Source organism: Lycorma delicatula, chromosome 7 (assembly GCF_047948215.1).
Source record: "Lycorma delicatula isolate Av1 chromosome 7, ASM4794821v1, whole genome shotgun sequence".
NCBI lineage: Eukaryota > Metazoa > Arthropoda > Insecta > Hemiptera > Fulgoridae > Lycorma > Lycorma delicatula.
This window is the reverse complement of record NC_134461.1, coordinates 103,855,750-103,877,781: the sequence shown is the minus strand read 5'-3', so window position 1 is coordinate 103,877,781 and position 22,032 is coordinate 103,855,750. Positions and strand designations below refer to the sequence as shown.

General features: G+C 29.9%; 1 protein-coding gene across 3 annotated transcripts in view; it reads right to left on the bottom strand.

The window, feature by feature from the left end:
- Positions 1-2,261: 2,261 nt before the first annotated feature.
- Positions 2,262-22,032, bottom strand: part of LOC142328489 (calcineurin-binding protein cabin-1-like) — a 34,555-nt gene continuing 14,784 nt past the window's right edge. For 2 of the 3 annotated variants that reach the window (XM_075372314.1, XM_075372316.1), the window contains 4 exons: positions 16,516-16,635; positions 13,353-13,717; positions 10,410-10,584; positions 2,262-8,381 (listed from right to left, as the gene is read on the bottom strand). In XM_075372314.1, coding sequence (XP_075228429.1) covers positions 3,204-8,381; positions 10,410-10,584; positions 13,353-13,717; positions 16,516-16,635 — 5,838 coding nt within the window. In that variant the 3' untranslated portion in view covers positions 2,262-3,203. The remainder of the gene's footprint in view (positions 8,382-10,409; positions 10,585-13,352; positions 13,718-16,515; positions 16,636-22,032) is intronic. The other variant, XM_075372315.1, reaches the window with a different exon arrangement.

The window sequence follows — 22,032 nt, the reverse complement described above, 5'->3', positions numbered from 1 at the left end:
CTTTACATGCATGGAAAGAGTACATGGAAAGATTATACCAATCAAAAAAGAAATCTGATTCATCGAGTGTATGGTTTACATTTACACCTGAGAATCCTCAAGAAATGTTTTTTTCATTTCAATCAAATTCACAATAACATTTAGGTTTTAGTTTTGCTAAGCTTTTTCTAAGCTTTAGTGATATTCATTTCAAACAAAGCATACTTAAATATTGCATAATAAAATGCATAGTACAATTTACATTGTACTAATTGTGATCACTAAGATATGGTTTTTCATATCAAATGAAAATAAAAATCTATTTACTCTATTAGTACTTGAATTTGTATTATCATTATCTAATCAATTTAAAAAAAAGTAAGTTAATTCAAATGTTTGTGTAGTATTATGAACTGTTTTTATTCTAAAAATACTTTTCATAGTTTAAAAATAATTCTCTATTGTAAGTATACTGACTGCGATTAGTAGCGTAAATAAAAAAAATCTGATACTACATGACTTCCTTGTATGCCTGTTAGATTAGATTACACATTTTTTTACTGCATTTCAATTAAACATATTTCACGTGAAAATGAGAAATTATCCTCCAATTCTTATAAAGTGGACAGTTATACAATTTCTGAGATGTTACAATCCTACATGAAATATTTGGGCAGAGTAAAAGTCTCATTATTACTCGTATTACTAGCCAGTATTATTTGTATCTTCGCGAGTTTGCTGATAACAAAAGTTTCAGATTTCTGGTGTCATAAAAATGTATTATGACACCAGATGTGTTATGTGACACCACATGTATTATGTGGTTAATAATATTCAATTTAGTAACCAGTATACTCTTATATAATGTTAATTTCAACCTTATGGTGTAAAGATGAATATGAAGAGGAAGAAAATGTTAATCTTTTATTATTTCTTTGGTATTATTTAATTACAGCATATTAAAGAGACTTAACAGATTCTGACAAAAAAAAAAAACATTACGATTGGATATTTTTTGTGTGTGTGCCATATATCATAAATTATTATGTTTTCCTCAGTGTATTGTTGTTCTTGTGAGGTTCTATTTTTAAGTTGCTCTGTAGTTAACTTATTACTGCAGTAAAGAAAAATTCAAATTTTGGGCTTTTTTGGACACTTGGTTCAGTGAACTGCAATCAAAGGGGGTGCACAACTAGATATTACAACAGTCCTGGCAATTAACTGTCAAATGATTGCAGAACATCTGAACTGTACCATAGTCCATAAAATTTTGACAAGTGAATTGGACATGAAAAAAGTTTGTGCAGAATTGGTCCCCAAAAAACCTCACTGTAAAACAGAAAACCAACAGGGTGAAAGTGTGCCTGCGATCTTCTAGGGCGAATTGAAACTGATCCTGATTTTATAAAAAAATTTTATTACTGGTGATGAATATAGTATATTTGAGTACAACCCAAAAACAAAATACCATGCTAATTTGTTTTTTTTGATAGTAATGGCATTGTCCATAAGGAGTTTTTGCCTACAGAACAAGACTGTAAATCAAAATGTTTACCAAGAAATTCGTGAAGGACTGCATAAAAAGAGTTGCCCACATGGGACCAGCTACCAAAGTCAAACATGACAATGTGCCTTTTTTTGCCAAAAACTCATTGCACTGTCAGTGAGTTTTTGGCAAAGAAAAACATTCCTGTAGTTCCTCACCTGACTAAAAAAGTCCCTGTGACTTTTTTTTTGTTTCCGATTTAAAATAAAAAATAAATCTAACCGACCAACTGAAGGATATTCTGGTTTCAGAGTTCCAACATTGAGTGGCTTCCCAAGGGAACCTTGGGAAATCACCTTCCCAAGAAGGTGATTTCGTTTATAACATCGTAAATAAAAAGCTTTTCTGATTACTTTATTACACACCTTGTAGTGTTCAGAAACTGAATTGGTTTCTGTAAAACTTATTACTCTTAAGTATTTAGTCCTTTCTCAACTGAATTAGTTTCTGTAAACTTAATGAAGTACAGTGTCCTTTCTCACATGAAAATTTGCTATGAAATGCAAAAATTGTTTTAATATCATATCACTTGTGAAAATATCATATATGAAGATCTGACAGCTCATTTTTAGATTCTGAAAACACTAAAGGATCCCCAAAAAGAATTAATTTTACTACAAAAAAATTTAGTTCATATGGCAAAACCTGACATGTGTCTGAATGAATAAAAGTGTGGAAAATATACAAAGCAAATTACTATTGTTTATAAAATTTATTTTTTTAATTTAACCCTGGAAATTTTCCAGATTTAGTACAGTCCACTAAGCAACTGCTTCACTTCACTATTACAAATGTTATGGATTTCAACATAGTTGTGATCTATTAATCCTGGCCACATTCGGCTAGGTCAATCTTTTAACATGTTGGCTACTGGTAAGAATACAGAGCAATTGTTTAATGTTGTTGCATATCATAAACCAACCTTAAAGAAATAGATAATTTAGTGGTGAAACTTTATACTTAAAATACAGAAGGAAACATTGTGATACCCAAAATAATAGTTATACAATAATAAATTTAATAATAAATACAACTTTTAAACAGTTTCTTAATATTAAAAATGATAGTTACAGAAACCAATAAAAATACACTAAAATTATTTATAGAATACTGTTCCCAGTTGAAATAATACATGTGAAGAAGAAATGAGAAACATGTCCTCACAATATAAAAGGACTAAAGAAATTGTTGCATTCAGAGAGAGTGTATACGTATGCTAAAAAAGTAAGAAACATTGCTCAGTAAACTGTCAACAAAGTGCAATATCTGTAAAACATTTGTGCTTAACATTACTGTTAAAAAAATTGCAAATCTTTTATCTTATTGTTCAGTTTGTTATGGTACATAAAAATATTGATTAATTAATTATTAAATGCAAATTAATTCACTATTTATTATAATACAATGTGTGCAGTATGTAGCAAATTCTATTTAAAATTTTAATTTCACATAATATACAAATTATTTCATGAATAAGATGTGCAAAACATTCACACATTAACATTATTCTAAGAAAATAACTTCACATGAATCTTTCTTCTGTTTATCTTTTGGAGTTGCAACAATTGTCACATCTGCTTTATCATATTTACCAACATCTTGTTTTTTTAAATTTTAATTTCACAGAATATACAAATTATTTCATGAATAAGATGTGCAAAACATTCACACATTAACATTATTCTAAGAAAATAACTTCACATGAATCTTTCTTCTGTTTATCTTTTGGAGTTGCAACAATTGTCACATCTGCTTTATCATATTTACCAACATCTTGTTTTTTATTACCAACATCTTGTTTTTTATTATCAACATTGGGCATATTGGTGTGTGCTTGCGTAATTGTCAACTGGGTACCAATAGCTTTTAAAGCTGATATTCGATTATCTACTGCTGTTACAGGTTTTCTGTAACTTCCTGGTAAATTTGACGATATGTGTTGTTGAATTTGTGGTAAATCTTGCTGTCTCTGAGATAGATTCAACTGTTTATTTTTACTTGAAATTGTATTTTCCGTATAAGAAACCATAACTTTATCAGGCATACTATTAACAATATTACTTCCCATGATTGTAGGTGAACCAGTTTGATTTTCGTTTTGTGGTAATCTTGTTAAAGTAATTTCCTTTGGACTTAATGATGACAATTTACTAGATAATTCATTATTTACAGTTGAAATTGTTAAACCTATTTCTTTAGGAAGTTGTTTCTGTTCACAACTTGCACTTGTAATTTTAGATGGTATCTTACTAATAGAAAGCCCACTTGGTCCAGCAGCTAAATTAAACTTATTATCAGTAGCATTTTTGGCCATATCAATAATATTTTTTCCAATCGCATGTGATGGTTTATCTTTATTATCAAATCTACTTGTTGAAGCAAGATCAGTTTCTTTAATGGAACTTATTGAAGCTTGTTTGCTTCTCTTAGCAGATAATAATTTATGTTGTAAACTTATATCACTTCCAACACTATTTAATGGTGATGAAGTCATCGGATGACGAATATTTGATGGTAGTGGTACAGGATTAAATGGGTTATTAGGGTTTTTAATGATAGATGGAGAACAAACAATCTGTGATTTTGAAACTGATGGAATAGTCTGTGTTTCACGTGGTGTAATAACTGGTGTCACTGTTGCTGATAATTGTGGTTTCATAGATTTTGATTTAGATTTAACAGTTGATCGTTGATGACTCTGAACACCAGATGATGAAGTTGATGACTTTGCAGATGGAGATATAGCTGTAATTGTAATATTTGGATGATCTTTTGGTGAAGTAGTTGCTGATATGTTTGTTGTAACTGTACTACTTTTATTTGTAGAAGGAACAGAAGCAGAAGGCATTTGTGATGATTTTTGAGAACCCTGAGCAATCGTTATTTGTCTCATTAATTCAGCTTGTAGATTATTAAACTGTTGTTGAACAGTTAATGATGCAGCATGCATTGCAAACATTGGATTTGTTCTCATAATATTCATTAACTGTTGTGGTGTGTTATATGGTAAATTCTTATAAAACATCTGAAAATCTTTAGACATGCTAGGCATATTCTTCAAAATTTGTGAAAGAGGATTTGGATGTCTGATAGAACTACCAGCAGGACGACCTCTAGGTCTTTTTACAGGAATTTGAGTATTCTGAACAGGAGTAGCTGTTGCTTTCACTATAGGTGGTGTAGTGACAATTGGAGGAAGATTTATACTACTTGCCATAGTTACAGTCGCAGGTGCAGATGTTACAGATGCTGCTACTGTAACGGCTGTAGTAGTTGGTGTAACAGTTAATACTTGGGATTGTTGTGTTGATGGAGCAGCCAAAACTTGTTCAGGTACTGAAATGCTCTGTTCTGGAACAGTAACTGGAATTAAAGTTCCATCCTGGCAAAACCTTATAGCTGCTTCAAATGTAGATTTACAATTTTCTCCTTTACTTTTTAAATATTTAGAAAAACACTGAGTAACTAATGAAATGAAAGCTGCATCACGTGGCCAGAATTTACTAATTCGTTTATAACGTCTATATGCATCATTTAGTATATCTTGAATTTCAGTAGTATTATGTGTTTCATGTAATTTACGACGTAATGCTTGAACACTTAATGTAAGCGATTCTTTAGCGAGCTGTTCTCTTTCTTCATCTCTTAAGTATTTTTTATCTGGATCAGGTGTGTCTTTTAACTGTAACGATAAGGTAAACAACATTTTATGATCTCTTGAATCTCTTAACAAATCTAACAATAAATGTAAACATCGACTCATATGTCCAGCAAAACTACCAGGACGATCGATTTCACTTGAAGGTATACGCCAAACACCATTGAAAAAATGGTTTGGTTTTCTATCAGCAAAAAGACCACCTTCTCCTAATAATAATTTTTCAACTTTCACATTATCTGAACGTACTTTAGAACGAAAATAATAATGGGCTTGACGATAAATCGATTTATAATGTTCTGGAAATCTTATAACACATTCTTCCATTGCAATTAAACAACGATCAATCAAACATCTTTGCTCTTCTTTCCAATTGCTATTGGTTTTAACATCGTTAGTTTTCATTTTTTTGGCCGGTGAAGGTTTATCATCGTCATCATCATCATCTGAAGAATCTTGTTGTGAGCTTTCTGAAGAACTAGAATCTGATTCTTCAGAACTAGTAGTATCTTCTGAAGAATCACTATCAGATGAAGATGTATCTGATAATGTTTCTGAAGAACTGTCTTGTGATTTTACAGTTTTAGATGTTCTTTTACCATCATCTGATTTATCTGTCATATCATCAGAAGTTTCATTCTTTGAATCGTTTGCAGAATCACTTTCTTTACTTCCTTGTCTCTGTAATATTTTTTTATTATTAGAATCTCTAGTTATTTCTCCATCAGTTCCAACATCATAATCATTAGTTTTAAACTTTTTAGGATTTGTTTCTTCAATATTTTCTTCAGTATAATCACTACTTGAAACTTTTCTTTTATTAGTACTATCACTATACTCACCAGAAATTTTTATTAAAATGCGATCCATTACAAATTTTGCTTCATTTTCAGTTAAACACAACATGCTTTTTTCATCACTGGCATCACAATTATAAATATAATCAAGAGGTTCACCAAAATTAGCAAAAGGACCACATGCTGATTTTTCTAAAACTTCATAAAAATACTGGCGTAAATCTTCAGTAAGAGGTTGATCTTCAGACTGTTCCACAGATTTTAGTATACATGCATGTATACGATAATACAATTCCAATGCTTCAACTGAATAAAGTTGTGGATTAGAATAACTAATATGTTCAGGATATTTAGCATTATTCTGATGTAAAAATTTAACAGCTTGCATAAAATGATTTAGATAAACTATTGGTTTTTCTTCTCTTTTTTCTGCAATTTTACCAAGCATATAATGATGCAACCAACGTTCATCTTGGATTTCTGGTTCAATTCCCATTTTTTCATACCTACTCCATAATGTATTAGCAGAAGTGAAACATGTAAAAGCTGTTCCTAACATTTCATCTTTTTGTGTTTCTAATATTTCAAATAATTCTAAACTAAGGTTTTGTTCCTGATTTAAAAGTCGTGAACAAAATGAATGTACCATATATGAAAATGAACCATATTCAATCCAAAGTGTGGATTGTTCAGGATCTAATTGTAAAGACCGTTGATAACATTTACATGACATTTTGGCTCGTTTTAAAAATTCTGTTTCACTTTTTATTCGTTCACATGAATTTAACTTTGTTTCCAATTGACTACCTCGAGCAAGAGCAAGACAAGCCCATGAATCGACTCTTTTTGGATTAGCACAAACATCTAATACATAATATTTAATAGCTTTACTCCATGATTTATTTTTAAAATAATAGTCTGCAATTAAATAATAAATATCAACAATTTCATTTGGTAAAAGTTTTTTATTCATTGGTAATTCATTCGATGTACCTTCAATATAACTATTTAACTGCTCGACTAAACTTGATGGATTATTTTCATTAGGAATTGAATCTACAATTCGTCTAAAAAATGCTTCAGTATCCTGAGAAATACTGTAACGAGCTGAAGAATCATACATAGGCAATTCACGAGGTTTTAAAAATCTATACACCAACCACGATCGTGACCATGTTAAAGCCAATCCATTGGCATTATGTTCTTGTACATACCTGGGTCTATTTTTCTTTATTGGATGACCATATAAACAATAAAATATTTGTTCCATCTGCTGATTTAATATTAACATTTTATCAGAATCAGGATTGGATGACTCCATGATCGGTAACAAAACTTTTAATGTCTTGAGTAATATTTCAGCTTCATCGTAACAACACCAATTTCTTCTTCCAAGATACTCATGAGCTGTAAATAATAAAGTTAAAGAATTTGGAATTTCATCATCTTCGATTATTTTACCACTAGTTTCTTCATAATGCTTTAATATCTCATAAAGAAGAATCCATGGTGATATTGTTTCAAAAGGTATTTCAGCGCTGTCAGATGATTCAATCTGATGAGAAACAACACTGCTTAATGTTTGAATTAGACGTACCAACTTATTATTTGGTAATTTACCAATGATTCCAAGGCTACCATGATCAATACAAAATGGTAAAGCTTGTAAAGCATTAGTTAATAGTATTAACCATTTTGACCTATTACCATCATCTTCTAAACTATTACGGCAATTGTTTAATGCTTCATGACAACATAATTCACACCAAATAAAACAGTCTTCATATTTTTCTAATTCAAATAAAGAATCTAATAATAAAGAAAACTGTGTACATCTGTCTAAAACAGGCTCAACAAATTCAGCATTCAATAATCGTGCAGATGGTTGCAGCGCTTCCATTAATATTTCAGCAACGGTTGAATATTTTTTATCAATAAATAAAGTTTGGACTTTACTTAAACTTTCATTTCTTTTCAATGTATTATATAATCTTTCAATCAAATCAAAATTAATGATATGGTGATTCTTAATGTTATTTAACTTAACTTCAATATTACCACATTTTGAATCATCCATAAAACGTTGCAAAACTATTAATGTTGATTCTGAATTACCGGCATGAAGATACATCACTGCTTCTAGCCAATAACATCTAACTATAAATTCATTATCTTCAGAATCATCACATACATAATTTAAATCACCAAATGAAAGTGTACAAAATTCTCCACCAAATACAGAACCTGTGATTGGACTTGGTAATCCTTGTTCTTTACCTTTTTGTAGCCAATAATCCAATAACAATTCGCCATACAATAATACAGCTTGTGCTCCAGGCATATCTAATGTTTCTGAAGTCTGACAATTTTCAGGTGAGTGAAGCCTCACAATCTTGTATATCTATAAAAAAATAATAAATTAAAAAAAATACTAATCATTTTCAAGAACTGGTAACACATTAATTTTCTTTGTGAATGCCTACCTCTCAGAAATTTTTTGAACTTTTCTACACTTTGTTTTCAAGACAAATCATTTTAGAACATTAAGAAAAACATTATTTTCTTTCATTCCTTTTATTGTTTGTAACATTATACAACTTTGTAAAATTTATAATAGGATAAACACATAGATGTAGATGCAATCACCACAAAAGTCCCTAAAAATGTAAAAATGGGTTTGGTATACATGGTCGCACACAGACAGAAAGATAGCCAATTTTAATTCACTCAGAGACAGTGGGACAAGAAAAGGTTAGAACAAGTGATGATGTTGGAACATCAACGCCATTCTCCTTTCTTATTATCCTCTTCACAGAAGTAACTGACTGCATTCTTCTGATATTTCTACTAATTCAATATCAGCCAAGTCATAGCAAAAGATCTCTCCCTTGGTGGAATTTATTGTACTGTGAGGTTCTACTATTACCTCGTCCTTCCCTACATTCCTAAGGGCTAGGAGCTTCTGACTCTGGTCATCATCAATTACCTCACTCATCAAAGCGTCACCTAAGCTTTTTAATAAATTTAGGAGAGTCACAAGCCATTACTATACATTTATTTATTAGGAATGGAGAAACCTTAGTGAATGTGATTTACCTTCCTCATTATACTTCACTATAAGAAAATTTACACTATAAAATTTAGCACTACCTGTTACATTTTTTGTTTCCATATTTCCTGATATATACTCCGTTGATGTCAGTCCAAGTCTTTTCGAACTCCCCAGTTTGCTGGTTTGTTCAAGTGAACCAACAACCACCAAAAGACCAACAAAAACTAGCAATTTAATGGTATTGTTAAAGCTGTGTGAATGACACATTTCCACCTCAACTGTTACATGAAAAAGCAGAACTATCCTTACTGAGCAGACAGCAACCCCAATGAAGTTTATGAATGTCTTTGTACAGCAGCAAGGTAATGGTACGGTGTGAAGTTTCGTCATATGGGGTCATCAGTACATACTTTTTCGAAAAAGAGGAACAGATCACCACAACTGTCACTTCAAATCAGTATGTTTACATGTTGCATTCGGTGAAATTCCCTGGCCCCCAAGATCGCCAGATTTGTCAGTGTGATATTTTCTTGTGGAATACCTTAAGAGTGTGGCCTACAAAAGTCAGCCAAAGACTCTGGGTGAATTAAAATAAGCAATTCAAGACAAAATTTGTGGCATCCCACCTAAGATCTTGCAGCGAGCAATGGGGAATCTCAAAGACAGATTGGCAGTGCATACATACAGGATATTAGATATTTTGATATTTTATATAAATTATATTTTTAATTGCAGTAGTTAGATTTCTGTCAATAAATTTTTTTATTGCATTTTTTAAAAATTCCCATTTTTTGTGTCACTATACATTAGTCTTGTAATAAAGGTTTGTGTTCATTATGAAACAAACTAATAAAAAAAAAACCTGTATTACTTACTTTAAAATTGTTAAACACTTTAAAATTATTTTATACTTATATTTTTTATGGAACTACTCTATAAATTTGAACCACTATTAGAGAAAAATATCTTGTAATACAGTAGTTTATGAAACAGCCTCTGATGAGCAGGACTCCGTATGGGCTCTGTTCTGTTTTCCTATCCTAAAGCATATAAAATTGGTAAACTACCTACTAGGTAAAACCAGGCTTCCTATTCCCTGTCATTATTACTTGCATGACCAAGACAGATTAATTGAGAGCAAATAATTAACAGCCATTCTAGATTTATAGAAAGCACAATACATTTATCACTAAAAAACATAAACTCCTGGAGTTTTATGACAAAAAATTAATGTAACAGTAGAATAAAATTGACTATATATTAAATAAAATTTAAGAGATTAGCAAACAAATTCTTAGGTAAATTAATAGATACAATAAGCAGATGGGACATGAACAGCAGTCTAACCAGCACGTTTTAAATAAAAATGATACAAACCTTCAGATAAACGGTATTTAAATAACTTGGCCACCATAATTTCCACTTTGAAGAAACTGATCTCACATAATTATTCAAAAATATTAATATGTTATGGCAATTATTTTCTTTAATAAATTTATTTATGTCATTAATTTCCTTATCTGTATTAAAATATTTCTCTCCTTCAATTAATCTGAAATTTTAATAGATAAAATAATTAATATGAAATCTCCCTTATAATAAATTTAAACAAAACTAGTAAAATACTATCGTCTTAATAATTAGACCACTTTCACAAATAGTTCAGATTCATTTATCAAGTAAATAGATCACATGACTGGTTTAATGTTACTCCTCATTTGTTACTCTTCATTCTTTGCTAAACATTATTCTTAATTTATTGACTACATCTTAGATCCAATTGCATTTTCTTGTTTTATATATTACAATTTTAGTCTTTCTCTACAGTGTTTAACTTCTACACAACCTTCTATTACCAAATTTACAAACCTACACTAACATATGAGCCTAATTTGAATACCCCCCAAAAAAGAAATGACAGAACTAATTGCAGGACCTTATAAGCTACATCACAAATCATAAAAGCTATTGAATTATCATTAATTTTATTCAAGTTCAATTATTATGCATAAATACTATATAACCAAATATATTACAGCCACATTTCAGAAAATTAACATTGCTCAGATTTTTATCTATAAGGCAATTGTTATCACCTGTTCACTTATTTTCATTAATGAATTGCACAAATAAATAATGTTTTATGTTAGTATTTATTAATGGGCATGTCAATTAAAATTTATAAAAATCAATTTTCCATTTTATGTAAATATAAGAATTGATCATTTTATTTTCAAAAAAAAAGTTATTTACTTATTTTTTTATTTTTTTAGGCCACATTGGACCACATAGTCAATCAATTTCCAGTGTTCTTCAAAAAACGCACTTCCTTAACCTTCCGGTTCTGCCAGTACTTCCTAAGACAGTCTGATCTTTGTTTCCGAATTTCATCTGTAACCTCCACTGAGCGTCTTTTCTATACAGAATCTGTGTGCTTTGAGAGTGTTGTTTATTTTTGTCTTCACAAAAGCATCCTCAATCCTCAGTACAATTTCTTCAAGACTCTTCTTAATTTCTCTGATGTATTTCCCACTAGTTTTTTATTCCAAACTCCTGAGGAATATGAGAACCAGTTGTTTCAGAATTCGACCTTCAGGCATTCTTAAGCTGTGCATTTAATTACTTTATTATAGCAACAACAGGTTTAAACCATTTACAGTTAGCGGCCCTCCCACACTTTTTTTATGATAAAAAATGAATTTTGTAGCAACTGAAAAGTGTCAAAGCTGACTGGAATTCACACCCAAATGAAAATTACAGATACTTCACTTTGTCATGGGGTTGGAATTTGTGTTTCAGTGTTATCACAACATTATACAGTTAAAAGCAAAGGTTTTTAAATAAGTTTTCCTATTCTTTTTTTTTTTGTTTTTAAATTAGAGTAGGCAAGATGTGATTATTTCCCAAAACACAACTTCAAAAACATGCATTAAGAATTGTACACTATCAGAGCTACTGTCATTTTTTAAGTATTCCCCTATAAACTGGTTTGGTTATGTAAAATTAAAACTTTGAGTCTAGAAACTCTCTTGGTGCCTGAATTCTCTTGGATTTCCTTTATCACATTATGCAGTGTCACAAAATTTTTGTTCTTTTAAGGGAGAACTTAATTTTAGAAATACCAGACATCACAGAGATATAAGTTAAATGAATAATCAGAATGGATCAGTTGTAATTTTTAACCAGAAACTCTTACAATGAGTGCACTACAGCTTTGGACAATGATAAGCTCATCAGGCTACAATTTGTATGTTTCCTGCTGCACAGAATTTCATAATCGGTTCAGTAGCATTAGACTTTTCACCAGCTGTTGATCAAATACTTAATCATCAGTCAGACTGTATTAAATTTTGAATTCTGTTCTATTAGCAACCATCTTTTTTGATTTTGGCTAACTAAGCATGGGATTCACCCTTTTAGCCCATTTTTCAATCACTTATACCATTATGAACACTCCAGTGTTTCAGTAGCAGTTCGCTTGATTTTCACACAAAATATGATGTGCTGATCTAGATTTTGATCAGAAATCTTTATACCAAATTTGGATCCAGATATTTAATTTTTTTCACAATAGTCAACTAACAAATGGCTCTTCAGCTTAAGGTTTTTCTATACATTAGGTAAAACATATACCAATTCACGAATTTTCACTACACAGTCATTTTACAAATTTAATAGCCACACCTGACATATAATACAATATATCAAATAACAACAAAATAACCACCAAACACAGTAACAGAACCTAAAAAACTAATGACAAAAGCCAACTTTAACAAGATCCCGCATCATCAGTCGGAACAAAATTCCAAAATTACATCAACATCAAGCAAAAATATAAATAAAAAATATAAATTTTAACATAAACCCTAACAACCATAAAACTTGAACAAAACTACTCAATATCAACTGGAATGATAATCTAACTAATATATAATAATTTAATATAAACCAAACCACCAAAAAAATAAGCCTAATATTCTCAACATCACAAAAGATAATCTTTTGTTACGTTGACGATAAATTATATTTTGATAGATGTTCTGTTACTGCGTTTGGTGATTATTTTGTTATTATTTCAGGTTATCCGGCACGGTGATCAGTACGTTGATGAATTATTTGAATTTTCACAAAGTTATCACAATATTATTATATACTTAAGGTACGTATTTATTATTATTTTTTTACATTTTTAAGGTATAATATGTTTTAAATATTATTTATACAGCTTCGCAGTTCAACAAATTGCTCCTAAAATTTTATAATTTTTGAAAAACAAATTTATGATAACTATACGTAGAGAGAAAAAAGAAAACTAACCTGTTACGTTCATCATCAGTGACATTATTAACTACCTCATATTGTTCATTATTTTCTTGTAATGAAATACCATCTTTACTTTCAAATAAACGATATAAATCCATTGTGTCCATAGAATCTTCTGAGCATCTCAAAGGATCCAAATCTCTTCTATCATCCTTTGATGGACGTAAACTTTGTGGCAACAAATTATGCAATGTCCTCGCCAAAGTTGGTTCATCTCTTCTCACAGTGCTTCTTACACGAGCTGATCTTCTTTTACTACAAGACATCAACTGATCTAATAAAGATGGAGAACTTCTTCTACGTTTATTACGACCCCCTGTGTCCTCATTATCTCCTGGTAATTCATTCATTTTACCAATCTGAAATTAAATTGATAAAACTTAATTTAAAAATATCACTGTCATAAATAAAACAGTAAATCTGTTTCCAAATCTGCACTATAATTTTATGGTACAAAAGATAATCATACGTAATCATAAATAAAATAATAAGAATGTTTAACTCAGCGACTATTGCTACAAACAGCAGCTGCTTACAAGAAATAAATTTCTGTTCATCAATTTTCATTCATTCCAAACTTGATTACATTGAATTACTATGAATGAGTTGGATTAGTAAGCCTCTTGATAAAAACATCATTGAAGCTTTTAAATCATTATTGATAAATCATTCAAATGTTTATCATCCTAAGTTGTAGTAAAAAAAAATAATAATAAAGAAAGAAATCAAGAAAGAAGTAAAGAAAAATATTAAGTACACCATAATCACTGCGTAAAACAGATCATTACCAGGTGTGTGACACATCTGTTACCACCCCTCATACAACAGAAACTTTATGAGAAGGAAAAGTAATTAATTGTTAGCCCTGTTCTTAAGTAAACTTTTCAATCATGTGATTTTTTGTGTTAAAAAACAGAGTATCAGCCTTTTTATATATTACTTTTGATTGCACAATAAAATTAATGAATGACCCTTTTTTTTTAAATCTCAAAGAATGACACAACTTTTCATTTTTTTCTCATATAAAACAAAAAAAGATTAACCAGCAAGTTGTATGTATGGTTTTAGTGTATATTTTTTTTATGACAAAAATTAATGTTAAATCGTATTCCCTCTCTCATCACTGCAGAATTACCTACAGATAAAAAATTAGCAAGTCACAATTTTTAATGAACCCAATTTTTCTGATGTTAAAGTGACAAACAGCATAGTACAGAATACTTATTCCATATCACAAGCACTGAAACAGATTTGGAAAATTCTATTGTCAAAATTTGTACACAATTAACATGTTGAACAAGTAATTTACTAATTTTAACAATTCTCTTCAGAAACAAATTGTGGGTGCAATTCAGTTACACTATGGCTGCATTTCAATGAAAACCAGTGAAATCTCAAACAAAAACATGAAATTATTAGCAATTTTTAGATTCAGGTTTTAGACTGAATACATAATCAAAAACCTATGTTGATAGAAACTATTTACAAAAATAAAAATATGTAAACAACCTATCAGTGATTAAATATATAAGGTTTGATAAAAAAATAATGAGAATTTTTTAATTTCTCCAAAAGCATTTATTCAATCTTCAATGTTTATCCCGTCCCCTTCAAAGTGGTCCCCCCCTGCGATATTATACGCTTATACCAACGTAGGTTCCAGTTTGAAAAACTGGAAATTCCTTGAGCTCAGCTTGCAATTTTGCTTTTATCTCATCTATTGTTGAAAAACATTGTTCCTTGAGTGTCCTTTTTAAGTCTGGGAAATAAGAAAAAGTCCCAGAGAGCCATGTCTGGAGAATAGTGGTTGTGACATCATAATAGTATTATGTTTTGCGAAGAACTGTAGGATAAATAGAGTGAGACAATGCATTTTGTGATACAAAAGCCACAAGTTGTCTCTCCAGTCTCATTTTGGCATCAATTATGATGCCATTTTTGGTGAAAATATGGCAGTTTTGGAATGTCGCTTCAATGTCTTCTCGGCCTTCCTGAAAGCATTTGAACTGCTCATAAACTCATGGTTGTAACATAGCGTCATTGTCTAAGGCCTTCTTTAACATTTTAAACGCTTCGTTAAACTTAATTTCTTTTTTACACAAAATTTCCAACAAATTCTCTGTTCTAACAATCTGTCATTTTTTTTTTGTGAATACGATAAAGTACATCTTGCTTTTTCATTTGCCAAACACAAAGTGTTACTGGTGGTTAAAAATTAACACTTGTGTCACTGACAGTACTACCAATGTACAGAAAATGACAGACATACAGTGCGCGCAATTAAAAAAAAAAATCTCATTACTTTTTGATCAGACCTTATATAATAAACAATATCTAATGTCTTAATTTTTTGGAATGCTGATTTCTCTAATATCACAAAGACAAATAGCAACAAATTATGAATTCACATAATTAGTAATCTCTTACTTACAAATCTGAACATAAGTTAAAATATTATTTTAAATTAAAAGCATTATAATGAAGCTGTAATATAATGTAGTTTATGAAAATATATATATTGTAAGACTTCACAAAATACTTTATAGGATTACACAAATTCAGCAATGATAAGTTTTACAGCCATCATTAACTGTCATTATATGGGCATTCACATTAATTACACAGACAGTGATAATAAAACTAGAACATAAATGTTTATCAGACAATAACTAACATAAATCATTGTCTTTTTAAAGACACTGTTTTTTTCTTCTAAATATTTAGTTAAAAGATTTTGATTTACAGTATTCAAAATACACAGAATTAAAAAACTACAATAACTTTATATAGCATGAGAAATCATTGATCATGTGTAATTCAATGATCATTAAAAAATAAACATTGAATTTCATGATAGAAAGATATGTTCAGAATACATGTTCCATCAGTTTTATTCTATTGAGGTTGCTAAAATCACATTACAAATAAATAAACAGTTATTATCAATGCTATTTAAATGATTAAATTGTCACAAAATGATAAGGGTTTATTATTTATGTAATTTTAACAACCTAAAAAGCTGCACAGGGAGAAAAATCTGAATTGGAACAAATGTTCCAAAATACTTTAACTTAACCTGTGCATCAATGGAATCAACAGAGAATACAAATATTGTAATTTCATTTAAATAAAACATAGTAAAAAAAAATATAATTACAATAATTACTTCTTTATCAATTAAATTATCATCTAAAAAATCTTCTGTTTCCACAGTATCTACATCAGGTTTTGTTAACACCACATCATCTTCAGTTAAATCAACAAGCCGATAAAAACTCTAAAACAAGAATAAAAGAGAGTAACTTAAAATGTATATTCCACCAGTAATACATATAACATATAACTACTTACTTCCCAAGTTAATACTATGATAAGGCAAGTTAATCTTTAAAAAAGAGCTTAAGCTTTTGTTAGACGGTAATTTCTTGAATTACATTCAAATAAGTGAATGTAAAGATGAAATGATCATTTTTTTGGAAAAATGAATCCACATTTAAAAGAAAATTTTATCTAATTATAGCAATTATTAACAGTTCACCAATGGCCAAATGCTGCAAAAAATTTTAACTTTTTAAATTTTGTAACAAGATTAAACACAATTACAGTATTTGACTAAAACGTCAGATTTAGTATTTACCATCATATTAGATCACCGAAATGGAAAACTATTACGAAAAAATAAAGAACAGCAAGAAAAAAAGAAAAATATGAAAATCTACCAAATAACAAAAATCACCTAACATTCAACAATAATACAAACCTTCTGGAATAACACACAAAACAGTCTATAAGTACAATGAGTAGGAAGAAATAGATGAATTAACAGGACAAGTATAATGAACCAGGGTTCATTGTTTCTTCCAAATAAGAAGAATGAAAGAGGAAATAAAGAAGAATGTATTATTTTCTCAGAATAATGGGTCCGTTTATCAAATTTGTTCTTTGTAATACAGAGACAATGGCACTTCCAAAGCTCTTATGGGACCAGAAAGATTACCCGACCTAAATAAGAACTTATTGAAAAATGTAAAGGCACTTCAACAATTAAAAGGAAAAGCTGGGTACTAGTTCTAAGGCCAGGAGGTAAAATACTGCCAGGGACAGAATCAGTAGTTCTGCGAGGCTGTGTTTGGCACAATCATCTTAACAGTGACATCAGTAAGCATGTGATTATATCACATGCTTACTGCATTCCAGTGTGAACAGTGATTGAATGCAGGAAGTTGTTTGACAATTTTATGGTAAATAGTAGTAAAAGTGATAGTAGCATTCCATTCATTCATAAAGTGTAGGGTAATTCTATTCTAAACAGAAAAAGTAATAATACTTGCAGAAAGTGGACTGTATGAACTTAAGACTTTTTTATTGTTATCTTGTTAACGCAATATTATTGTAATTTCTATCAGTCATTATAAAGTTTTTCATAAACTGGGCTGTATTTTGATACTCATACTTTAAATGTCATGTAGGTTTAGTTAACTTTCGTGTGCGTTTAATTACGTTATTTTGATTACACAAAACCAAATCAGAATTTGATTTTGCGCAAGTTCACAAACTATTAAATTTAAATTGGGCTGTATTTTGATAATCATAATTTAATTGTCATTAAATAAATATTGTATTTTTATTTGAATTACTATTTTGAATATTACATATATTTACTGTTATCAATATTATTACCATTGTCATTGTTATCATTATCATTTTATATGTTATTATCATTTTATTTTATGTTTTTAAGAGTATTAAAATTGTATTTATAAGAAATTCTTACATTTGTTAGTCTCAATGTCCTTGTTGCACCACAAACACACAACAGTATATTATGACTGACATATGGTTCTACATCACAAAACTATTCAGGGACATTTGCAATACAGCTTGTTTTTATTATTATTCATTAATATCCCATTAGAAAGTTCAGTAAAAAGATGCACCTTTTATCAAAGTAAGTGCTGTAATAACTGATTTAAAAAAATTACAAATATACATATGTACATAAATAACACTTATTATCATAGAATGACTACTTATATTAAAAATTGTCATATTAAAAAATTTACTACAAAATGAAAAAAAAAATTAATAATCAAGGTGACTCGATGTCATTTTTATTATGGAGAAACCTGCTGTTTAGAGAAAAAAGTCTTCTTCTTTGTCCTACATATGTAATCTTCAGACAGAGAGATGAAATAATTTAGTTGCAATTAACTGTAATGAATTTTCTCAAATCTGATTTTTACATAAAATTCTATGATTTAAATTTTTTCAACTACCCATATTTCCCCAATGAATCTTGTATAAATTAATTTACTTCACTCTTCTACTTCTGAAGAACTAGATTAAGTAAGTTTACAGTAGCATGGAAATTAATCCGAACACAGATATTATTTAATAAAAAGTAAGTTTATTTAGAAAAAAATCATACCTTACTATTTGTGAATATCTAGTAATTAATATGCCCTCTTTTATTCTTAAGCACTTCATGAACACAATTTGGCATCAATTCAACAAGTGTACTACACATTACCACAGGAGCACTTTAATTTTTTGTTCTTCGAAACATTTTTTTCACTTTTTTAGAAGCATGGCATGGTGCCAAATCTTGTTTGAACACTCACTGCCTTATGGGAATTTGTTTTGAAGTTGTCCCACAATCCTTTCCTTCAAAATCTTTATATATCCATCACTTTTCAACATACCATCTACTGGAAGTAAACAAGGGCATTCAATAAACATCCTGAAAATATTTTTTTCTGGGGATGTTTAACAAACTGTTGAATATGAGCCTCTGATGCTTCTCTAATATACTGAACCCTTTGTTCCTCATCATAAAACTCTGACATGTCAGAAAACATAACATTTTTCCAGTCTTCTTTGGTCCAATTAGCATGTACTTTGGCCCACATGAGCCTGTTTATGCACATTGCTGGTGTTAAAAGCCGCTTTTTAGCTAGACGATAAGCTTTCTGTCCAGCTGCAAGTTGGTGTCTAAATACTGTCATGTGTAAATCTGTTCCACTGGCTGCCAATTCTTGATTTACATCCACAGCAAATAATTCTGGATCAAGTTTACTTTTTCTCACAATGTTGGAATAGTTTTTCAAAACTAACTACAGCAGTATGTACAGTATAATGGAGAACTGAAAGATATAATTTTCAAATTAATTAAAAAATTTTTTATATAATTTAGACATCTTTTTTCTTTATTGATTATTTGTAAGATATTAAAATTTCATAAATGCAAAATAGTGCCTTTATATTTTATAAAGCGTCAGATATTTCTGCAAATCTCCATGTACACTCTTTGCCTGGAATTGAACCCCCAGATGAAGGTGATCTTTTCTTTCTTTTTTTTGTTTAGCCTCTGGAATTACTGTAAGGTATTACTTCAGAGGATGAATGATAACTCTGATGACAAAAAAAAAAATTTGTTAATGTTTCTCTAAGTGTGATACCATTTCTTGAATAGCTTTTTTGTGTACATTACAGATCTGTAAATATAATTTTTCTATCACCCTTATTTTTAAATAAATTACGCTTCAAAAAAAATTAAGGGAAAATATAAATAAAATCTGTAAAATTCATAATTTTGCAGTCATACCTCTGTTAGAATGGTTTCACTGATGCTTTTCTTTTATAAATAGCCTCAGATACATCCCAAATTACTGTCAAACAGTAATCGGCTAGCATGTTAGTATTCCATATCCCTTTATAGCGGCTTTCCATCACCGAAATGTATTGGTGCAAACGTTCACCATGTTCGTCACTTACGTCTTCGAGGTTGTCCGGGAAAAAATCCAGATGTGAGTGGAGGAAGTGTATTTTTAAAGACATATTACATCCCATAGCTCTGTATGAAGTAAGAGGGTGATTAACAATATTAAATGAAGCCAAAGCTGCACTTTCTACATTATTTAACACTGAGTTAAATACATCATCTTTGACCAACTCTCTTATTTGAGGACCAACAAATACTCCTTCATTAATTTTTCCTTCACTTACATTCGGAAATTTCTGCCTGATGTCCAAAAATCCGGGACTATCCTTCTTCATTGCTTTCACAAAATTTTTCCTTAGTCCTAGCTTGATATTGAGAGGGGGTAAAACTATTTTTTGGGGGTCAACTAAGGGCTCATGAATAATATTTTTCCCATTTGGAGTCAAGTTGTCTCGTTTCTTCCACTCTTTGGTAACATAATGTTTATCCCTAGCTCTGTTGTCCCACTCACAAAGAAAACACATGTACTTAGTATAGCCTAACTGCATGCCTAACAAAATAGCTATAACTTTCAAATCACCACATATGTTCCAGCTATGTTTTTTATAATCTATTTTTTCAAGAACATTTTTCATCACATCGTATGTCTCTTTCAAATTAATACCATAAGCGATTGGTATCGAAGGACATTTGTTACCATTGTGTAGTAGAACCACTTAAACTATGCTTGGACAAATCTATAAAAAGGCACCAGTCCTCAGATTTACGAATTTGTCCTAAGCTCATCAATATTTGTGCAATAAACCAAATTATTTTCATCAATAAGTACTGAGAAAGTTCTTTTTGTTGACTTCAAAAGCCTGAAATTTTTGTATTTTTTTGAAGTAAATTCCATCCTAGCAGTCTTGATCCTAACAGTTCAGCTTGATTTTTTGATAAATTTAAATCCCTAACCAAGTCATTTAATTCACCTTGTGATATAAGATGTGGTTTATTGAAACACAATTCAAAATCAAAATCATTGTTGTCTTCAGTACACTTGATTCTTCATCGCTGTTTTCGAAACATACATTCACAGGTGGCTAAGGAACTGCAATAATTTCACTGTGAGGTACAGGCCTGATTGCAGATTGCAATGAAGGATATTTAACAGTATGTTAACACACATATATAACAAAAGGCATCCACATCATTTACACAATTTCAAGGCATTGACACTGAACTATTAACAAACTTAAGAGAGCAATAAGACTGAACAAAATGAATTCATTTCTAAATCCAATGCTTTATACAAACAACACAGTTGTATTTCCAGCTACATCCTTTGACCTGCATAGACCATAGACATGATTAATCTTGTCCATGAAGGCTCGCTCTTCAGTATTAGATATGATGTCATAATATGTGACTGAAATCATTTATTAAATCATCATATTATGATGTCATAATATGATGATTAAATTCTTTGTCTAGTATTGTTTATTTATAGCTTACAAATTACATTAACAGAGTTAAACAATAAAAAATGAGCTAACAAAATGCAATATAGGAACTTAAGTGTTATAAAAAAAAATCATATTTTTTTCATTTTGAAAAATGATAAAAATCATTTAATTAAAATAAAAATTTTTCAAAAATGGTAAATACCAGTATACACAATCTAGTATTCCAATCTGTATAAAAGCAACTGCCTTTACTACAATTTGAACCTTAACTCTCAATTTTAAAATCAGCTGATTTGCTGTGATGACAAGTTCACCATAGACCAATCTGAGGGGTTCAGATCAAGGTGATTTAGAAGCCAAGTAAGCTAACTACAAAACCAGCTGGCTAACAAATAATATGTAATTGTACAGTTTTACCAATTACATGAAATCAGATTAAATCTATGATAACTTGTTTTATTTCAACAAATAAAACAGAAGAAATACAACAGAAAAATGTACACAACCA